General features: G+C 37.6%; 1 protein-coding gene across 8 annotated transcripts in view; it reads right to left on the bottom strand.

The window, feature by feature from the left end:
• OXR1 (oxidation resistance 1) overlaps window positions 1-22299 on the bottom strand; it is a 443668-nt gene that overhangs the window by 8792 nt on the left and 412577 nt on the right. For 3 of the 8 annotated variants that reach the window (XM_067537380.1, XM_067537381.1, XM_067537386.1), the window contains 3 exons: window positions 7207-7287; window positions 4440-4562; window positions 2778-2930 (listed from right to left, as the gene is read on the bottom strand). In XM_067537380.1, the coding sequence (XP_067393481.1) occupies window positions 2778-2930; window positions 4440-4562; window positions 7207-7287 (357 nt within the window). Of the gene's footprint in view, window positions 1-2777; window positions 2931-4439; window positions 4563-7206; window positions 7288-19281; window positions 19392-22299 lie in introns of those variants that run through there. The other 5 variants (XM_067537382.1, XM_067537383.1, XM_067537385.1 and 2 more) reach the window with 3 other exon arrangements.

Genomic DNA, 22299 nt, shown 5'->3' with positions numbered 1-22299 from the left:
CCAAGCACAAGCAAGGAGATCAGGCTACACCAGGTGCAATCTGCATTGTTGCCCAGCACACTGGACCCTCCAGGAACTCCCTGTGGTACAGTATTGCTCTGGACCACTGCTAAAGAAGGCCAGTGGCTAAATGCTACAATTGAGCCTTTAATAAGTATCCTTTAAATAATACAACATAATGATTATATGTTACCCTTTTTCTTATGTTGTATCAGAGGTGGTTTTGGACCATCATGTATCTTGTTTTTTTTGTATATATTTATATATCTGTATTATGTAAAATGCAAAGCATTTTTAAAGACAAATTTCTAGACCATATTGTATGTCTCCTGTAAACATTTTGACAGTGACAAGAATTAAAGTAAACCCTCTGCAGGAGAAGGGAAACTGAGACTTGCATTTTGTGATAAATGTGGGACTTGAACTAAAGTTATTTTCTTTGTCAAGAAACCAGGTCTTGTAACAGCAGTGTTCTTCAAGTGAACTTTAAATAAAACAACCAGATTAGGGTAAACATGTTCATGGATTTTGGGAGACATGGTTAAAGTTCTGATTCATTCCAAATAGAAACAAATACAATTTATAAAAATAAAAGTTATTTTCACAAAAGTAACAAGATCCATGTTTAAACATTAATCTTAGATATATTTTCACCAACCACACATTAACAGGAAGCCACAGTACACTTAGTTATTTCTTAATTTACAGCTATACTTAGACTGCCAGAGTCTCTGAGGCACAGGTTCTCTAGTGCTCCAACTAGTCCTTAAACACAACTCTGGTAGCTACATTTGGGTAGCTAAAAAATATACAAGTACAGTAGAACCTCAGAGTTACAAACACCTGAGGAATGGAGGTTGTTCATAACTCTGAAATGTTCATAATTCAACAAAATATTATGGTGGTTCTTGACAAAGTTTATAACTGAACATTGACTTAATACAGCTTTGAAACTTTACTATGCAGAAGAAAAATGCCGCTTTCCCTTTATTTTTTTAGTAGTTTACGTTTAACACAATTCTATACTGTATTTGCCTTTTTTTTTGTCTCTACTGCTGCCTGATTGTGTACATCCAGTTCCAAATGAGGTGTGTGGATGACTGGTCAGTTTGTAAATCTGGTATTCATAAGGCTGAGATTCTATTGTACCCTCAGGGCTGGCACTACATCCAGTTCCAAAGCAACATGTAAGACCTTTTGTATAATATAAGACCTGTGTTTCATTGAACATTCCTTGCCGCCAGTTAATCCTCTAGCAAGGAACATGCTGGTTTGTGCAAACTTTTCTAAGGCTATCTTTGTTTGGCCCCCTGCACTATCCTGATGAGCATTTTTGCCAATACACTATCAATTAAAGGTAAGATTTTATGCTTCTGTTTCAGATTATCTCAGTGTAAGGGAAAGAATCACAGCTAGTGCAAACTGCAATACCTTAAGTTTTTAAATGTCTCTCTATCAACCAAACCTCTGCTGTTGTGAAAGTACATTACAGCTTCTAGAAGTAATTCAGCATATACTACAAAAAGAACAGTTACTTACCCCACAGTTGTCCACATGGATTCCACTTCTGGTGTGCGAGATCAGATTCTTTTGGCCAGCAATGTCCATTGCGGCCATGCCTATGCCCTAGATGTTTTCACAAACTCCCAACCAACCCTCAGTTACTTCATCAGTACAAAATCTAGAGGTTAGAGCACTCTGTAGATGTGGGGTCATGGAACTGATGCAGACAACACCTCAAGAACCACAGTTACCATCTCCTAAGGTAGTCAGAAAAGGTACCTAGAGTGTCCACCTCTAGGTGTTGCAAATTTTAAATCCTAGGATTTAGTGTCAGTCATTGTGGCTAAATACCCAATTCCAGGATTTTTAATACCTAACCTAATCTAGAAATCTCTCTCTCTTTTTTTTTAATGGCTAATATATCTTTTGCCAACAGACAAACTATAACTATAAACTAGCTACGCTACCTAATGAACAATAACCTAGCCTAACAACTAATTCCACAGTGAGTAAAGTAAGCAGACACTGCAGAGGTTCTGTTTTGCTGCCACAGGTGGCAAGAAGGAATGAGGAACAGTTGGACCAGTTCTGCCATTTATGTCCCCAGGTGGAGGGATGGGGTTGCAAGAGTATCAGGGTTCAGGTAAAGCCCCAACACACACCGCTGGCCAAAAATATCTAATGTTGTGTGCACTGGTTGCATGTACAGCAGAAATGGAATCCACATGGACTCTCTATCACTTGATCATTCAGCACTGATAAACTACTACAAATGTCTCTTTACCTCAAATGGACAGATGGCCTAATCAACACTGTAAGCTTAAGATGACGGTTGCTAAAATGTGCCTCTGTGTCACTAAGGGAACTGTGCAGAGATAGCCAACTTTGTTTGACATAAGCCACCTATCTGTCATGGACAGTCATTACTATCTTTCCTAGTTTGGGTGGGACATAGGTCTTGTGCCTTATCAATCCTCTGAGGTGTCTAGTCCTCATTTTTTATTTAATTTGAGAAAAACTAAATGTTATTCAGTAATAAAATGTTAGAGGACTTGCAACAGCTGTGGTTTGACACTGGATTTGCTTCATCAAAATGTTACCCAGAAAAATGTCATCTTTAAAAACTGCCTGCACAATGACAATTGTAACACAAGCATGAAGAGGGATAAGCTTAACACCAGCAGTTTTATTACTACAACACATTGATGTTTCAGCTGTTCATTTATCTACTTTAAGCAATAGTTCTGATCTTTTTTTGGCCATTATTTCCATACCTGCCCATCACTATCCTTGATAACCATTAATACAGGAGTATCTAGCCCCAACATAGTTCGATATAATGTCTTCAAGCTCATGCCATGCTTTGCAGTGCTGTAGACAAGAGTCCATGGATACCCAATGGTTCGTGGAGGAAGGTGCTTTGTGAGCTGTTAACGAAACAATGAAGATTCTCTTATGCATTGAGTAAGCACATATGCTAAGTGGGATTGAGGCTAGACTATGTTTTACTGAACTTTTCAGACACCTCTTGGAATAACCTTCCAGTTACTATATGCCAAGCCCCCTTTTGTCCTTCAAGAATTTCAGAAAACTCACTTTCCATCCATAAGTAGTTTAGAATGTACTCCAGCTATTCTAAGTATCCATAAAAAAAAGTTTCTGGTCTTTTTTATTTTGAAGCTAGCTTTATATATGAACAGAAAATAGAATTTTTAGGAAAACAGTTTTCCACCCAAAGCTGTTTTTTTTCACTCCCAACACCTACCAACATATGGCTCAAGTTTTTGTTCAAGGCAGTTGACATCTTCATATCCTTCCCTCAATATTAAAGGAACACTGGGGGCAGGAATAGGAACAGCAGTGCAGTCACAGTGTATCATCCTCTAAACCAGTGGCTCTCAACCTTTCCAGACTACTGTATCCCTTTCAGGAGTCTGATTTGTCTTGTATACCCCAAGTTTCACCTCACTTAAAAACTGCTTTCTTACAAAATCAGACATAAAAATACCAAAGTGTCACAGCACACTATTACTGAAAAATTGTTTACTTCCTCATTTTTATCATATACTTATAAAATAAAGGCATTGGAATATAAATATTGTACTTCTATTTCAGTGTATATTAACAGAGCAGTAGAAACAAGTCATTGTCTATATGAAATTTTAGTTTGTATGGACTTCAGGAGTGCTTTTTATGTAACCTGTTGTAAAACTAGGCAAATATGGCCAACGGGATAGATCACTTGATTATCTGTTCTGTTCATTCCCTCTGAAGCACTTCGAATTGGGCACTATTGGAAGACAGGATACTGGGCTAGATGGACCATTAGTCTGACCCAGTATGGTCGTTCTTATCGAGACGAGTTAATGTACCTTCTGGAAGACCTCTGCATACCCCTGGTTGAGAACCACTACTCTAAACAATCACTTGCACCTTTCAAATCCTCACTCTGTTTCAATGGCTGCCATATGAGTGCACTCAGAGAAATTGACAACATATGAGGATATGGTTGACAACACCTACAGAGCGAGACTAAGTCCCTGTGATGAGGCCAATGACCTTGATCTCTTCTTCTGTCAATATGTTTAAGTGTAGGGAGAGAGAGTGATCGTGTAACCCATACTGGAAAATTGGATGTGGTGAGCTGGGGAGAGTGTGTGCATGTGAAGCACGGGCAAGGATATGGGGACAGAATTAAGACTGACGCAGGAATCTTAACTCTACATTTTTTTAAAATTATGCCATTCTATTGCTCTCTTTATTAACCAAGTATCTTGTTAATTAATTCTGTTGTACTCCCTGTCTTTCGATTGCAAGCTCTTCAGAACAAGGTCCCGGTGATTTATTTGATATACTTAAATTAATACACAATGTTCAGGACACTTACAGAACAAAGATAATATTGTTCTATCAACAGTTTTATTTGAAAACCATACCTTTTCAATTTGTTCTGACTGTAACAATTCACTGGGATCGCTAAGATTTGGCCGAAATGCTTCAGGCTCCAGGTCTGTTTTGATATTTGTGGCCTGCTTTGAATTTATGTCTTCCCTTGTTATCTGCAAAGCAGGAGGAAATAAATAAGCATTCTAGAAGTTATGTTAAGCATTCACAATTCTCTGTTTTACTCAGTATACTCTACTTCACCATCCTTGCATTTAGGATTGTATTTAACTCCTTTGAATTTTGTTTTAAGTTTATTATATTAGGCATTTGACAGGGAAGTAGTAAATATTACACTGAAATTATTTCTTGCACGTCCTCTAATATTCAGAAGGCTGTGCCTGTTTAGGGTTGAATGTGGACTTTGTATTTACTACAATTAAAAGCCAAAGTATAGGAGTTCAACCACTGCACAAATATATTGTGTTTCTAATAGTAATGAACAAGGTGTTTGAATTATATATTTTTAAAATGCAGAAACAATTTATTTCAAAATGCTTTATGCTCATCACTCAAAAGATGACATTTTAATCAATACCCGAAGAAAATAAGTTTTAAAGCACCTATGACGCGAAACTTTTCAAGTTCCTAATACACATTTACAGAGCCTGCTTTCAAATATTCTTAAGTGGGTACTAGTGGCTAAAACCACTTCACTGGGACCCTGGAGATGTGGGTTTTATTCCCAGCTCTGCCACTGACTTGGTGGGTGACCTTGGACAAGTCACTTCCCCTCTGTGCATCAGTTTCCCCATCTGTAAAGTGGGAATAATGATACTGACCTCTTTTGTAAAATGCTTTAAGATCTACTGATGAAAAGTGCTAAATAAGAGCTATGTTTTATTGTTATTTGAAGAGCCTGAGCCAAAACTCACTGAAGTCACTAGAAAGACCCCTATGGACTTCATTGGGCTTTGGATTAGCCCGTATGCATCTATCAGGAAAATACTAGAAGTTATTACGGTCAACATTTGCCAGCATATGGTTTACCACATATACCTCCTATTCTGAATACAGGGGAAAACTGCAATTTTTCAGACACCATTTTGTGGTAACTGTTGCCAAATGTTAAGTTTTTAGATGGAGAACAGTTTTGACACAAAAAGGAGACTCTCCAATTTTTCAGAATCTGTGAAAACACTTTCAACTAGTAAAAATCCAGAAGTTAAATTGCAATAATCCATTAAACAGCTAAGAAACATCAACTTTAAAAACTAACTTGTGATAGACAGTAAACATAAAAAGTTACTCATAGTAAAATATGAAGGTAAGGAATATTTGTGTAATAGTAATTTGATTATAATATTAACATTAATTCTTAAACTGAGAAAATTTGCATTATTTAGTCATTTTGAGAAGGGCACTATAAAATGCACCAAACAAGGCTTAAGCTTTTTATTACTTAGAATTTATCTCAGACTAAAAGCATTTGTTAACATCTAATTTCACAAAGAACAAGCTAACTATATATATATATATATATATATATATATATATATTCAACATCATCTTCCAATTACATATATTATTAATTACTACTTATACAGCATATGTCGTTTGGTCTCCATCCCAAAATTTCAACTATGGCACATTTGAGTACTATAAATCTACAAAAGATAACTGCTGTTCAAGAATACCATAAAATGTTTATACTCTAATAAAAATTAAAGAATAAAATACACTACCACATGCAAAACATGTAGTTTAAGTTACTGATTTTATACAATTTACGCTACTCATAAGGCATTTGTAGGCAAGTTAATTTCCTTCTTAAAACTAAAGCTCCCAAACCCATATTTTAGAAAGTAGCATACATTTTATCACTGTCAACCAATATTTTGACAACATAACAGATCAATAAGACAACACTTTGAAACACTGTCTACTAAAATAAGCAGAGGAAGCAAAGCCATGACAACATTTTCCTCTGTATAGCCATTTGCAAAAATCTACTCAAACAAAATGAAAATCCAAACTTCCAACCATTTCATTAGCTAGATACTTAGAAATACACATGGAATTGAGATAATTTCATATTTTTAAAAAGTTCTTAGATATGCTTTCATCAATAAACTTGGCATAATGTACACATCAATTCCAAAGTGCGCATATGCCAAAGTACATATAGAAATACCTAAAGAGAATGCAAGAGTCAATTCAAGATTAATATTGGATAAATTTACAGAATTAATCCTGAGCTGCTTCTTTAGGGATTGGGAGTTCTAATGCCAGCTCCATTAAAAGGCAAAACACTTACCTACCTTGTATGGAAGTTGTGAGGCTTAATATATGTAAAAGAGTTTGGAATTCTTATATATAAGATCCTAACAAATATTTAAGACTTCAAAAGTACATACAGTTGAGAAAGTCTTTTTTTAATTTTGTAAACAGAGTTTTGGATTGCTCCATCTCCTCTGCATTCTTTTTAGGAAAGCTTCTATCCAACTCAAGCCACCATCCCAAAACAGAAATTAAAATACAAGTTCTCATCACTCTGGAAACGGTAATGAGAACAAAGTTTTGAAGATGACAGAAAATTCCTCTGATTTTAAACTCTGAAATGATAGTTTTGTCACACAGCTATAGCACTCCATCATACCAGTGCATAAACACATATCCAAGAGAAAGGAATTTTCTGCTGATTCTTGTAGTGTTGTAGCCAAGACAAACCCACTGAATATGGGACTTGCCCTGATCAAGGCCACTACAGAGAAAGATGTTTTAGTCTCTGGATAAGGGGTTTAACTACGAAGAGGGCACCTTGAGACGTCTGCAGAGTGTGCGCAGTTCTTCACTATTTAGAGCATCGATCCTGCGGTGATACTCAGCCACTGACACTACCTGAATATGGAGACAGGAAGACAATAATTCCACTGACAGTTGAAAAAAATTAAAGGGAAAGAAAAAAAAATGCAGAAGTGTAATGAGGAGAGGGATTTGCAATGACAAAAGAAAAAATTTAAAATGTTAGAGAAATTTGCATCTGCAAGGACTTGATGCGCATGTAAGACGTTTATGACTTATGATGAGTACACACAGTGAAGTTAGGATTTCACACACAAACGGCATCAAAGATCTGATATATCTCAATGTCCTAATGTAGGACTATAAAATAAATTTGATATGACAGTCCATAAAATTATGTTGCTAAATTAACAATTAAATGTGCATGAGGGAACAAAAAAAACCAACATTTCTGCACAACGTGATAATGGCTTATGCCCTTTATGATCTGTCTCACCCACAGGTAAGCACTTAGTTTGTCTTTTAGAACAGTAAAGCATACACTATTACTTAAAAAAAAAGCCAACCTTGTTCTAAGTAGAATTTAAAGCTGAAAAACAGATGTCTAAATACTACCAATCCCTATTCCTTCCCAAAAATCCCGGGTGTGTAAGGCTAGAAAAATTACTATCAATCGATTTCAGATTCTAATTGATGGAGCATAAAGAAAGGCAAGTAGCTGCTAAGTTAAAGAATGCCAAGATGTTAATTACCTCTTAGCTATCTCCTTAGCATTTATCATACTCCATTCAGTACTTCCATCTTTTCCTTTGGATTTACCGCTTTCTTTCTTCTCATGCAAATAGCACTGCTCCCTTTCCCACTGTATGTAACTTCATGTAGCCCTTTACACTATAGTTCTTCAGTCCTGTGAAGGTTGCATTATGGTCCCCGATGTTAACTATCTCTTCTGCATTAGTTAAAGATCACCTTCTATTCCATTTGTAGCTCACATGCAGAAAGAACACCTCTCTTAGTTTCCTATATCAAGCTATTCTGAGAAACATTTAACATACAATCTAGTAACTAACAAACATACTATAAGAAAGCAGAAACCATCACCACCATTTTCCCTCTTGTGTACCAGAAGTTGGGTATTTAATATAAGGTCTGAATTTCAGAACACTTGAGTAGCCACAATTCCTAGTGACTTCTATAGGACCGGACAGTATTCAGAACTTCGGGGGATCAGGAAACTAATTCGGGTTCCTAACTTAAACCTCCCAAGCTGAAAAATGTTGATCTCCACATTTAAACATTTGTGCTAAGAAATACTTGTGTAAGCATTATAACATCTTGACCCTTCTACATATTATCTCTTTGCAAGTCAGAGGTCTGAATTTATAAAATATTTCAAAACAACAAGACTTACTGAATGTCTAGTGCAGGGGTATTTTTACCTTAAGTGACCTAGATGTATTGTAGTTACTTATTCACAATAGCATACGGCATGTAAAGAAACATTACTGTGCACTGACAGGAACTCAACACAAATACAAATCAATTTGCATTAACAAACACAGAAAATTACAAGGATGCCTCAACAACCAAGAACTGAATGCTCAGGATACACCATGTTACCTTAACTGGTTAATCCTAATTAGTGATGGGGTTTCTTCTTTGTTTGTTTTTATCAAGAGGATAGTAAATACAAACAGCCCAACACAAAATGTATTTTCCAAAGTGACCTAAGTGTTGAAGATTTCTCTCCAAATGCCTTAGGTGCCATTTGCTCTTGTTTGAGGCAAGTGATATGGGGAAAGGCTCTAAAGATTTTGATGACAAAGTAGTATCAGCGGCCAATTGCCTGTTCAACTGAGTACAATTGTGTACCTATTTTAGAAGACTCATATAGGGCTAAGAGCCCATAATCCTTGACAGTAGAGATATAAATTAAAAATTTTAGCTCATTGCAACTTGGAGAGTGGAAGATTCCAAGTTTAGGGCAGAAAAAAAATTAAAATTGTACTGGCGTTTTTTCTTCCAGCTCTCAATTCAATTATCTTGCTGAAACTCTATTCTCTCCTCTTCTTTGAGCCTTTTACATTCCCACATTTACATCTCTTCCTCACTTCATTTTTTGTTAGTGTCTCTACATCTTAGATTTTAAGCTTTAATCCCTCCCCTTTCCCTGTTACTCATTTCAGCATTTCCTTTTTCTGGAGACTGCATGAAAACTCTAAAAGGCCCAAATCACAACCGTTCTCCAGTAAAGGGGACTTGATAGTGTGTAAGAATGGAGAAGCAAAACCAAAAGACAGGGCCCAGATATGATCACTGTTTTGTTTCTAAATTATTCCTCAGTCTGGGTGAGATTGGTTCCCCCTTTAACAAGAGGGAGAGAAATATTGCAAATACTGTTAAAAACCTAGTTCCAAAGCTAAGCACCAAAGTGCACAGTACTAATGACCCTAATCCCTCTACAGTTTTCCCTTCCACTTCAGTTCTTGAGGGCATGCTGAAGAAGGAGTCAGACATCTCAGGAACAAAAACATGACTGTTATTGAACTGGAGAGAAAGTGTGAAAGAATGTTAGTTTCCATCATCAATAGCTCAAAAGAAGAAAATTTGCAGAAAGTACATAGTCATAGCACAGTGTTAATGAATGCATTTGGGACTGTGCTTAACAAAACTAACATTCCACTTTAAAAAAGTGTGGGTACAGCACTTTTGCAGCCCTTGCCTTTTAGAGGCCTAATAGCTGAGAGAAAACGAGGCACCGAGTTTGAATTTGAAATTAAGAAAAGAGGTTATTGAATTCTGGGCCAGTAGAGCTGATTATTTATTACTTCTATTGTGGCAGCACCTAAAAGCCTTATCTCCATTATGTTAAGTTGTATGAATACAACTAAGAGATGGTCCCTGCCCTGAAGAGTTTACAATCTAAGCAGAAGACTTCAGAGAACAGGTGGATACGACAAGCAGCTGGAAGGAGCATAAAGTAAGCATTAGACAATTGGCAATGTCTTGGATTTATATTTTTCAAAGCAATGTTTATAAAATGTCAGAATGATCAGTTCGGCCAGGCCCACACTCAAAAGGCTTTGCCATATACTAAACCAACACATGGATGCAATTCATACTGCCAAAAGGGCAATTTTGCCAATACAGCTAATTCCAGCTTCTCTCCCCACCACCTCCAAGAAAAATAATTTATACCAGCAAAAACACAGTTTTGCCAGAATAGCTGTGTCTATACTAGAGCTTTTGCTGGCACAACTATGTCAGGCACAAATCACATCCCTGACCAATACAGCTATGCTGGCAAGAGCCTGTAGTGTAGATCTGGATTTAAACGAACTGTAAGAAGAGGGTTGGGGTTTGTTTTTTTTGTTTGGTTGGTGTTTTAAAATGGAAGTGTTAAGGTATGTTTGGCAAAAAGATGGTTGTTTGTATAGGATAGTTCTCTTCTTGATAAAATGCAGAAACTGCACTAAAAAGCTAGTAGTGGATATTGCTGGAACATATCCTTTTTACTTAATTGGAAGGCACTCCAAAGCTAGACCACACTTTTAAAAAATAAGTACAGCAATTTAATTACTTTGGGCTTTCAACATCATTAACCCGTGTACAAATTTACTAGTTAAAAAAAAAAAAAGGCTTCTGTATCCTCTGCACATGTGATAGTGAGAGTAGATAAAAGCAACCCGTGATGCTAACATATTGAAGGGGCCATTGAAAAAAAGAGGATGAACAATTTTGCTTTAGACCACAGTGCAGGCATACATATCTGATGAAAACAGAGTGCCTTTTTACTGGATGATATAAAAACACCACTTTTTTCTTGCAGAGCCAGCTCCAAAACAATCAGATCCACTTTTAGTTTGATAATATTTGGTTAAAAATTAGCAAGCTTAAATTTTGTTTGCATATCTGGAACTTTTCCCAATCAATTTGCTCATCTCATTTCAAACTCATTAAAAACTGAATAACATTTTAAGACAGTTCTAGAGGCTATAGCTGGTCTATATGAAAATAAAGGGACCATTCATGAACTGAATACTGTTGTGAAATGATATTTACATCACTTACTTTGGGGAAAGTATGAACAGTGCCTTTTTGTGTAAGAGTATTTTCAGTTTTTCCCTGAATATGTATTCCACCACAGGACCTGTACTGCAATGCTTAACACCTTCAATATTCATAAAACTTCTGATTTCAAAGAGAGCTTGCTAGGGAAATAAGTCTTTGCTATAAAGAATTTTTTTTTTATATTATAAAATTTAGATATGCATTAATAAGACCAAAAGTTTTCATAAGATATGCATTTGCAAATCATTTTGAGAAGAACAGCAAATATCTAAGACCAAGTGCTCTCTTGTTTGATTGATTTTTTTCCTCCTTCCTTACAGATGTAGGCAGCTTTGATTTAGCAAAATACTTAAACACCTGAGTAGTAATCCCACTGTGGTCAAAAGGACCATGGGTGTGATTAATTAGATACCTGCTTAAATATCTTGTTGAACTGGGCCCTAAAATTGGAATTTTTAGTTATAATGGTTCTCTGCAAAAGCATATAAAACAAAGGGGATCAGAAATAAAATTAAAATTACTAAAATGCAGACTATGCTGCTGCAAAAGAGTTATGTCCTTCTTGTGTTGTATTGCATGATGAGGCTATGTCTACATCGCCACTTATGTTGGTATAACTTATGTTGCTCATGGGCGAATAAGCCACCCCCCGAGCAATTAAGTTACACTGACCTAAGCACCAGTGAAGACAGAGCTATGTCAGCAGGAGGATTTCTGCCGACATAGCTACTGCCGTTTGTTGGGGGTAGATTAAGTAAATTGACGGGAGAGCTCTCTCCCGTCAATTTACAGCAGCTACACTAGTGAGTTTGCAACGGTGCAAGCGGAGCAAGCACTGTAAGCTCTCCAGTGTAGCCACAGCCTTAGGCCTGGTCTATACTAGAGGCTTTTGTCAACCAAAGTCAGCTTTTTCCGCCAAAAGAGTGATGATGTACACACTGCAATTACTGCAGTGGCTGATCTCCAAACAACCCTCCTTGGGTCGGTGGAGTGCGTCCTCACCAAGAGCACTTCTACCAACCAAAGAGGGGCAGTGTGGGGAGCTGAGAGCCCCACAGACTCCTGTGCTCCCTGTGGGCTGCCCCCCTACATTCCCTGTTCCCCACTGGGAGCCAGACCTGGGCTTCTCCCCTCCCCGTTTCCCACTCTGAATCGAGGAAGCCCCTCCCTGTTCCCAGGGGGAAGCTGCCAAGGGCTTCTGGATCCTGAGGAGTGGGGTCCAATGAAATTGACTTGGCTGCTGATTTTTGTGGGCAAGACTCTCTAGTGTAGACCAGCCCTTAGACTACATCTACACTACACTATACAGCTGTTGCACTTTATACTGGGGCTTAAGTTGGCTTAATTATGTGTCTCAGTTTTCGGTGAAGACCAAGCTTTACTTACTTATCACACTCTACCCTCAAAGTTCATCCCCACTCCCTATATATTTAATCAAAAAAGTTAAACAAGAACTCCACCAGATGTTTCACAGTAATCTAAGAATACACTGGATAGAACTATGCTCCTAAAACATACAATCCCATCTAACTGATTTTCAGAGATTTCGGACTGCTCTTCACTGGAGTAACAAGGGAAAGATTTTTTCCCCTCTGCTTTCAAACATGTATGTTACTATTCAATACTAGCATACACAGCTAACTACACAATTTGTTGTACAAATTCTGGTTACACAATTAAGTTGGACAGTTCCACTGATCGCTTTCAAAAGACACAGGCAGTTGTACTTTAAAGATAAAGCAAGGTTGGATGTCTACATATACTATTTCTGCAAGTGCCTGCAGAAGAAACTCCATGTTCTTCTTGCAGATGTCTTAACATTGTATCAAAGAGTCAGCTTTATTTTTAGATCTGGAGTCAGACCACAGAGGAGGCATTTGGGGGGGGGGGGGGGGGGGGGGGGGATATATGCCATCAGAGGGAGAGAGATTTCCTTCCAGGGCTACTATACATTTGTTGGTGGAAATTAACGGCTTTATCCTGAAAGGCGCTGAGCATTCTGGCACCAATCCAACAGAGCATTTACTTCCTTAGTGTTAAAAATATGTGTGGGATTGAAGTCAACAGGATTACTCATGTTTGTGTGTGCTGCAGGATATGGACTCAGGACCTTTTGGGATCAAGCCTTTTATAATGTTGTATTATTATTTATTTTACACAAATTTGGTTTGTGTGAAACTATCAGAAATAATTTCATATAAATAATTACATAAATTTCAAATAAAATGCAATTACTGAGGGAGAAGGTTAGAGAAGACTAATTCAACTGACAGATGCAATAGTACCAAAACATATTAGTGATTCTTGAGAGAACCCTTCAAGAATTGTTGGTACCACAAATGCTTGTGCACAATACCAAGCGCTCCTGCTTCTCCCTCCACATTTCAGTGTGGGGAATGGATATTTTCTAGGAAATTTGCCATTTTATACAGAAATGCAGGATTAGCATATTAGCTAATGACTGAGATTATCACTCTACTAAAAAGTTTATGGAAGGAAATTAGTTAATAGAGGTGAAAAGAGACAAAATGAAAAGATTAACTCATGATTACAAAGCAACTATAGCCAGTAGAACACTATATGCTTTCTTTACACAGCACGAAAGACAGTCCTCAATAGTTCTCTCTGATTTAGTAATTCACATTAATCTCAATTTATTCTCTGGAGGGTATAGATTACAGATTGTTTGCTACTGTGTCCAGTTCAGTTCAGTAAAGGAAGGGATAACAGAAGACAGCAAAAAACGGTCTCAAGGACAAACTGCATGTTTACCATTCTGGTGTTTATACCATGTATGCTTATTTAGGAGAAAAGCATACTTGAATACAACAGAAAAGGAAAGTGACTAAATGTGGTCAAAATCCATGGGCTAATTCCAGTAAAATTTAAAAGTTATCACATTTCAAAAAAGACAGCATTAATATGAAAATTTACGTTTATTTAAAAATTGAAGACAAAGAAGTTTTCAGAAATCTTGGGAAATGAAGCTACCAGTAATACTAATTAGTATTGCAACAATATTTTCAATCTGTGATGTTGTGATGACTTGGGGGTTCTGTCTGCACCACTTCTGAATTGTGGATGATTTTATGAAATTGTATCATGGAGTTACTGTGTCATGGAAAGCCTCAACACATGTGGATCCACCAGTCGTTAAAGGGGTTATGTCATGTCTCTGGGGCAACATGTTTATTCTAGCTGAAAGAACACTTCTTCCTGTTGTCTGAAGGAAGGACAGTTTGGAAGCAGTGGAAGTTACCAAAAGGCAGAACAAAAGAAGCAGATGACCCCAAAGAGAGTCTATGAAGGAACTCAAAGGGGGGGAAATTGGGGGTGAGAACCGTTAAGCAGCAGAACACCAGGGAAGCTGCGGCAGGGTAGGTAAGGGGGTGGAGGATCCTGCCTGCCTCAAGGAACATATATGATCCCCTAAGGGCTCCCAAGTGAAGGGTGAGCTAGTGAGGGATAGTGCGGTTTCAACTGTTTATTGTTTGGTATGATCTGTACTCTCCTGTACATGATTAAGCATAAAAGAGCATAACATTGTTAGTGCAAAGTGTGTGCATGTGACAACGGCTTTACAACTGCTGCATGACACCAAGTGTCAGACTGTAAACCAGAAGCTTTACACCTTTGGAGTAGAGTTGTGGGAGAGAGGGTGTGTGTATATGCCCCAAAATCTCAAGGGTCAATATTGTGCTCAGAAGGTTCCAACACTTGGAGGGGGGTGCCAGACAGGTCTGAACACTGAGTGTGTGCCCAGGGACCCCGAGATTAGAGTTCAGCCGCTGTGCCATTCATGCTCCAGGAGTTTAAAAATACCCTGGGGATCCACAGCAGCAGAGACTTGGATTCCCCTCACAGCAGTCCTAGTGGGTGGCCAAGAGGGAACAATTGCTAGGATCTGTAACAGATGAGTAAGCTTTATCTCCATTTTAAAGGACTAACAGAGGCAGAGACAGCAGGTTTGTCTACATTAGGAAAAGAGATATAGGTTATTTTACACATGTTTTTGAAGTGGGGAAGGTTTTCAGAGGTGCTGAGCTTCATACTCAAGTGGGATTGGGTATCGTGAGATTCAGTGATACCACTTGACAGGAACTGCTACAGAGAACTGGGTGGGAAACTGTTTTCCCATCCCATGAGAAGTTGAGGTTTCAGGTTCCCATGTTTTTTCCCATTCAATTCAGGATGAAAAGTCAAAACTGTGAACATTTTCACAAACTGATAATACAAAGTAAAATTTTGATCAGGTCACTCAAAATGTTTTCATAAATGAAACCCAATCACAGAAATTGGGCTTCGCAAAAAGGTCTTTTAGCTAGCCATCAGTGAAGAAAAGGAATTGCATAGGAGTTTAAACCCTTACTGAAGTTTAGACTTCCGTGATGTAGCATTGGTACACTGTACTCTCACATCTTAGCACAAAACACCACTTAATAGGACTTTAAACACATCCTCTTTATTACAGCATCACAGGGTTAAAACAAATGTTGGCTGAGTCCACTATTAGAGTCTTTCCCAGTGGTGGGGCTGGGAGGCAGCAGAGCACTACACAGCTAAAAACAGCAGCGTAGATGAAAAGTTAGGGCTTTGGCAAGTAGAGGGCCCTGTAGGCTAGGTTCTTGAGTAGATACTCTTCAGATAGGTCTGTACTCTGCTTGCTTAAGCCATGCCTGACTGTCTGCATACAGCAGTGTTTCTCAATTATATTTTGCCGCGGCACCCTTGCGCGGCCATGCGATACCCTCCGCCGACAAGTCCAGGAAATCTTCCCCTTTTCGGCGACGCGGTGTAGGCTGGTTTCGGCAGCGCACTCTGTAAGCGGTTTTCGGCGGCGCACTCACAGCTGTTCGGCGGCGCGCGATTTGTGTTGATTTCGGGGGTGCGGTTCTGCTTTTTCGCGGAACTCTTCAACTCAGCCTATTAGAGAAACTATTTGAGAAACACTGGCATACACTATTACTCAACCCTGTGCTGGGAGTCTACCCATGTACATACTCTCCATATTGCTGAAAAGTGCAGTGTAAATGAAGCCTGAGCCAGAGGGTAAATAAGATGTTGTACATAGCTTATTTTCCTAAATATTTCAGGGCAAAGTAGAAAGCACAGAAGATACACCTGAATGTTAAATTCCTTATTCACTCATAACTTAATATACTAAAAAAAAAAAAAAAGCAACTACCATTAGCTTTAGGATCCTTGATTTCTTACCTAGACTACCATATTTCATAAATCTCACAAATCTATGAAGATACTGAATTCTCTAAAGCTATTTCCAATTTTATAACAACTTCTTACTGAGACAGACTACACCACCATTCCCTCCTTACTGCTAATCAGCACTAAAACTAACATGCTGATTTTTCCCCCAGGCTAGATTAGCTATAGAAACTTTGCATAGAATTCCAGCTATGCAAAGCACTCCAACTAGAGAGACCATGCCCTACTGTTTGTTCTGTTGTACTGACTTATACCTTTAAACAAAGTGCTTTGGGGGAGTGAGTAGTTTTACACATTTTTCCCATTTTAACACCATTAACATCTTCTACTATGTTATAAGACCACAGGAATAAAAGGAGAAGGCAAAGCAGAAGTTACAACTAGATCTGCTGTAAAAATTGGAAGGCTGACTTTCCTGTTTTCCCAAAATATTGGAATAATTCTGTTGTTTACAGCTAGGGTTATTTTTGCCCCTGGATAAGGTGCTCAATCTCTTGCAACTAGAAGCTGTTCCAATCCAAACTGACATGCTGGCAAGAGTTTCCCTCCAGTTCAGGTTCTTCATCACTTTTGCCACAAAAACATTTCAGGTAAATAACCTTAAAACTACCTAAGTTCCATCATGAAGATGCTTGAAAGCCATATCCAACCAGGAGAAAAGACTATTCTATTTAGGTTCTTACATCATTCCAATAATACATAATATTTAAATTAGTCCACACCTACTGATCTTTCCTCCCAGTTTCACAAGAACATTGATGAAACCACAGGAATTGTTGGTATGTGTTTAAGCACTGCCACTTCTTCCTTGAACTTCCCAATTTCTTTCTGCATTGTACAATATGAAGAGCTTGATACTCTGTTCCCTGCTTCTTTTTTCTACAATAGTCATAACTCAAGTCATCAGTGTCATGCTGCTTCACTGGAGAGAAAAAAAAACAAACAAAAAAAGTCTCCAGCTCAGGTCTCCTCAGACCAGGAAGATCATCTTCAGAAATATTTTGACTGGTCTGTGAGAGCTATCTACAGGTATCAGCTTTACCACCTCCAGCTCGACTCATTTTTATATAATAAAAGAAAGCTGCTTTTTATGTTTTTCCCTTCGGCTCGACTTCCCTCATATAAATAAAAGAGAGGGTGGTCAAACGAAAGAATGCATTCAGAAACAGACTTCAGCAAGAAACTGCAGAGCTGGAACTCCTGGAACGTGACACAATCAAACTGGGTCTGAATAGAGACTTGGAATGATTATCTCATTAGAAGTAGTAATTGTCACTGTTCACACATTCTCACCTTCTAATCAACGGTTGTGAATAGGCCTCATCTACTCTATCTGAATGGACTTTGCTAACACCTACCCTCCCCATTATTATTCCTTACCCTTGGATGTATATATCTACCCCCTTTTTTATTTCTATTTCTTGCATCTGATGTAGTGGATTGCAGTCCATGAAAGCTTATGCCTGCAGAAATTCAATTTGTTAGTCTTTAAAGTGCTACAGGACTCTCGTTGTTTCTATTTTCTTTAGAACCAAAGTTGGATCTTGGCTATGCCACAGAGTTGATCTTCAGATAGGATGTGCTCAGAACACTGAATAGTTTTTGTTTTTTTAAATAGGGTGGTCTTCAAATTTAAAAAATACAATTTTGAATTGTGATCTCCAAAATTTAGGATACTCAATACAGAAACTGACCTTTTAAAAAAACAGATAAAACGTATTTTGATAGACTTTACATTTCTCCAGAACTTTAACACATCTTCTGATAATGTTCACACTCAGACACACAAAACTAGGCTGTTTATATTACCTTTTCCCTCTACTGCAAAATGGAGATTTACTACCTCAAGCACATTTAAAAAGAAACTAACTTTTGAAAGCACACATTTACAAATGAAGACCTTGTCACACTGTACAAACTAATTTCACACTCATTTGTGTTTACAACCTGACTAGAAATGAACAGTAGGTAGGTAAAGAAGTCATGAACACATGTCAGAAAACCAGAAGTAACAAATCACAATACAATGGTACGAATCACAGATCTTTCTCCATCAGGGAGTGTCTTATAATCAGAGTTGGATGAAATAATCTAATAATACAAACAATTCTACAGCACCCCAACTCCAGAATTGAAGTCAATCTCTCTAAGGTATTACCATTTTTGGAAATCTGAGAATATTTTCCCCCTAGAGTTCCAATAAAGCTTTGTAAGCAGAGAAGAATGATTTTCTACATTATATTTTCCTAAATATAGCAGAGGAAAAAGCATAGAAAGTACACGATTAATATCCGTAATTGTTAAAACCATCTTGGGAGTCTACAGAGATTTAGAAATTCTCTGTGAATATTATTATAGTAATTTCTAGAAAGGTATATAAAATAAAGTAAGTAGAAATTTTGATATTTTAAAATGCCTATTAAAACCACTTATTGAACACTATTTATTGACAAAAATTCAGTTTGTTAAAATAAGAAAAAATGTGCTACTGGAGCTATTGAAAAGCTCTTAGATACCAAAATGATAAGTGTTTTAAAAAACTTAAGACAGACTTTGTTTACTGTAAATAATGCTAAACAAATTAAAAAGCTTTAGTCATAACCACTTAACTGAACACTGCAGTCCAGTTCAGTCTCACAGCATATAGATAAGATGACAAAAAAAAAAATCTCAAATTTAGCATCCTGTAAACCAATTCTAAATTTAAACTTCTAAAAACTGTGGCTTAGACTGTGCATCACACCACCACAATAATGCCAGCAACAACAGACATGAAAACACATCACTAAAAATTACCAGAGTGTATTTATGATTAATTGCTTGGTGTTTTCTTCCCTTCTTGCCATACCAGAGACGAGACATCTCCTTTATACAATAAAGTGTGAAACTAAAAATCATATAAAGGACTGTTTCAAAGCATTCTCTCTACCTGCTATCAATTCCAGGCATAGACAGATCCCCACTATGGTGACAGAATAGCTTGCTAGATAGGCACACTTGACTGACAGGAGGAAGAACTAATCAGTAAATGCTATCCACCAATGGAGTGCATCCTGAGTAGTGAAGGTTCAAGTTCAAGAAAGAAAAGATTTCCTATGTTCAAGAGTGGTTGCAGCGTACTGAATGCTGAAAAGGCTAAATAATTTAAAGAGACAGAAGAAATTTGTTTTAGTTTTTTCAAGCAAAAGACTAAAATATAGAAATCATAGCTGCTGATTAATAACATTTCAAAACACTAATTTATACTGCAGCTAAATATATTTCTGTCCATACAGGATAGGGATTTTCCCCATCTTTATTATTTTTAACAGAATTTCTGCATTGAATTTTAAACTGTAGGGGTTTTTTTTGTTTGTTTTTTTAAATAAATTCCCTGTAACAAAAACAAGCATTGGAATAATTCAACTTATTACTTGGTCTAGAACTTGTATGAGAAGTGTCCCTTCAAGCAGATATCCTCTTTTTTTTACATTAAAGCTTTTCAATAAATCTTTTCAGCCACACACATTTTCAGTTTGATAAAGCACATTAAGAGCAACTTGAACCAGAATTTCATGCATATAGAAACTCACCTCATCAAATCCTAAACTGATTTTGAGAAAACATAACAGGAGGACAGTGTATCATCTTGGAAACATTTAAGTGTAAATCCTAGCCATACTGAAGTCGATGGGATATTTGCCATTGATTTAATCCCACATATTTACAATCAGAAAATTAACCCACAATTTTATAATATATATATATATGGTTCAATACACACACACGCGCGCACGCACATTAATTTAATATTCTGATGATAAATATGTGGGATTAAATCCGGACATTACTGAAACGTGTGTATGAATTTTTGAGAGAATGAATGAGAGTGTTCTGAACAAACCCACATATGAAACTGCAAAATAACTGTAACCTATCACTGAAACAAACTTCTGCACCAGATGACTGGAAGGGAGCTAATACAACACCAATTTTTAAAAAGGACTCCAGAGGTGATCTTGGCAATTACAGGATAGTAAGCCTAACTTCAGTACCAGGCAAATTGGTTGAAGCTATAGTAAAGAACAGAATTATCAGACAAATAAAGATGATTTGTTGGGGTCTGCAAAACTGACTGCAGAGTTACAAGGTGATCTCACAAAACCAGGGGGCTGATGAAGGTCAACATTAATAAGTGCAAAGAAATGTACATTGAAAACCAATCCCATCTACACATATAAAACTATGGGTTTTAAAGTAGCTGTTACCACTCAAGAAAGATCTTGAAGTCATCGTGGATAGATTCACAGACTATAAGTTCAAAAGGGACCATTATGACCATCTGGTCTGATCTCCTGCATAACACAGGTCACAGAACTTCACCCACCCAACTCCTGTAATAGACCCCTAACCTAAGACTGTTACTGAAATCCTCAAATAACGGTTTAAAGACTTCAAGGTACAGAGAATCCACCAGCAAGTGACCCATGTCCATTGCTACAGAGGAAGGCAAAAAAACCCCAGGGCCTATGCCAATCTGCCCTGGGGGAAAATTCCTTCCACCCCAAATATGGCGATCAGTTAAACCCTGAGCATGTGGGCAAGACTCACCAGCCAGACACCAAGAAAGAATTCTCTGTAATAACTCAGACCCACCCCATCTAACATCCTTTCACAGGTCATTGAGCATATTTACCGCTAGTAGTCAAAGGTCAATTGCCAAATTAGACTCTCCCATCATACCATGCTCTCCATAAACTTATCAAGTTCATTCTTGAAGCCAGTTAGGTTTCTTGCTCCAACTGCTCCCTTCGGAAGGCTGTTCCAAAACTTCACTCCTCTGATGGTTAGAAACCATCTAATTTCAAGTCTGAACTTTCTGATGGCCAGTTTATATCCATTAGTTCTTGTGTCCACATTGGTGCTGAACTTAAATAATTCCTCTCCCTCCCTGGCATTTATCCCTCTGATGAATTTATACAGAGCAATCATATCTCCCTTAGCCTTTTTTTGGGTAAGCTAAACAAGCCAAGCTATTTGAGTCTCCTCCCATAAGGCAGGTTTTCTATTCCCCAGATCATCCTAATAGCCCTTCTCTGCACCTGTTCCAGTTTGAATTAATCTTCCTTAAACATGGGAGACCAGAACTGCACACAGTATTCCAGATGAGGTCTGATCAACGCCTTGTATAACGGTACTAACACCTCTCTATCTTTACTGGAAATATCTCGCCTGATGCATTCTAGGACCTCATTAGCTTTTTTCACTGCCACATCACATTGATGGCACAGTCATCCTGTGATCAACCAATACACCTAGGTCCTTCTCTTCCTCGATCACTTCCAACTGATGCATCCCCAGCTTATAACAAAAGTTCTTGTTATTAGTCCCTAGATGTATGACTTTGCACTTTCCATTATTAAATTTCATCCTATTTCTATTACTCCAGTTTACAAGGTCATCCAGATCTTGTTGTATGATATCCCACTCTTTCTCTGTATTAGCAATATCTCCCAACTTTGTGTCATCCTCAAACTTTATTAGCACTCCCACTTTTTGTGCCAAGGTCAGTAATAAAAAGGTTAAATAAGATTGGTGCAAAGACTGATCCCTGAGGAACTCCATGAATAACAGTTCACTTTTCACTATGACCCATTGTAGTCTCCCCTTTAACCAGTTCCTTATCTACCTTCCAATTTTCATATTAATCCCCATCTTTTCCAATTTAACTAATAATTCCCCATGTGGAACCATATTAAATGCCTTACTGAATCTAGGTAAATTAGATCCACTACATTCCCTTTATCTAAAAAAATGTTATCTTCTCAGAAAAGG

This window comes from Emydura macquarii, unplaced genomic scaffold, assembly GCF_026122565.2.
Source record: "Emydura macquarii macquarii isolate MOO-44397 ecotype Brisbane River unplaced genomic scaffold, CSIRO-AGI_Emac_v2 contig_383, whole genome shotgun sequence".
NCBI classification, from domain to species: Eukaryota; Metazoa; Chordata; order Testudines; family Chelidae; genus Emydura; species Emydura macquarii.
The sequence above is the reverse complement of the archived record's forward strand: the minus strand, read 5'-3'. Positions and strand labels throughout refer to the sequence as shown.